Source organism: Monopterus albus, unplaced genomic scaffold (assembly GCF_001952655.1).
Source record: "Monopterus albus unplaced genomic scaffold, M_albus_1.0 scaffold429.1, whole genome shotgun sequence".
Classification (NCBI taxonomy): Eukaryota; Metazoa; Chordata; class Actinopteri; order Synbranchiformes; family Synbranchidae; genus Monopterus; species Monopterus albus.
Window position 1 is genome coordinate 117,616 of NW_018128309.1, and position 928 is coordinate 118,543.

The 928-nt window shown below is 43.8% G+C and overlaps 1 protein-coding gene across 1 annotated transcript in view; it reads left to right on the plus strand.

The window, feature by feature from the left end:
* The window catches only part of plpp2a (phospholipid phosphatase 2a), a 16,570-nt gene continuing 15,642 nt past the window's right edge, over positions 1-928 (plus strand). The window contains exon 1 of the mRNA XM_020586897.1: positions 1-544. Within this exon, the coding sequence (XP_020442553.1) occupies positions 484-544 (61 nt within the window). The 5' untranslated portion in view covers positions 1-483. The remainder of the gene's footprint in view (positions 545-928) is intronic.

The window sequence follows — 928 nt, forward strand, 5'->3', positions numbered from 1 at the left end:
TGTTTGCCCTAACAGGAACCTCTCACAACTACTGAGGGGGGCGATACGTGAAACCGAGTTTTTAACGGAGGGGGACAACATCTCGACGGGGAAACACAAGACTTGTTCAGGAACTTTTCATGTCACTGCTTGGATTAGTTTATCCATATCCAGGTAGTGAAGAGAAAGCGTATGTAAGGGGAGGGGGAAGGTCTCCCTCCAGTTCGCAGGAAGGATTTCGGGAAGCCATCCAGTTTTTGGTGCGTTGCTTATGCGGAAAGACGCCTCCACCCTGTGCGTAAAAAGCAAGACGACAGCCAGGACGCAGCTGGTGTTGCTCACCTGCAACAGACAGGTACACAGAACTGCGGAGCCGGAAGAAGGAACAGGTCGGCTTTTACTGGTAGTAGTTTTTTGTTTGCATAGTTTCTTAGATACAACTGCTGCCCCCGGCTTTTAGGAAACACGATTTATTTATGAAAGTGCAGCGGCATTCGAGGAAACATGGCAGAGCAAAGAAAGAAGCTGCTTCTGATCTTGGCGGACATTCTTTGTGTACTTGTTGGTGAGTAACTTGTCCATCCCTTCTGACAATATGGCTAAAAAATCTGATTGTGTAATGTTCTAAAGTTCATATAGGGTGTGTTAACCTGTGATACTGTGCAGCAGATTAAGGAATAAATCACCGACGTGTGAAAAAAGACATTTTAAAGGTTTTCCTGGTGACACGCACACCTGATTTATATATCTGTTACACAATTCACATGTTGCTTTATTGCTTTTCCTGCAAGATTAGAGCTTACTAACTCCTCTTCTAAATTTCACGATCTAAATTTAAAACATGTAACTTGCACAATGCTCTGTTGTACAAAGAACCCTGGCAGACAAATGACTGGCACTGATGGTGTGCTCTGCAGTACAATTAAGTAAATGGAAGTTATTCTTAGCT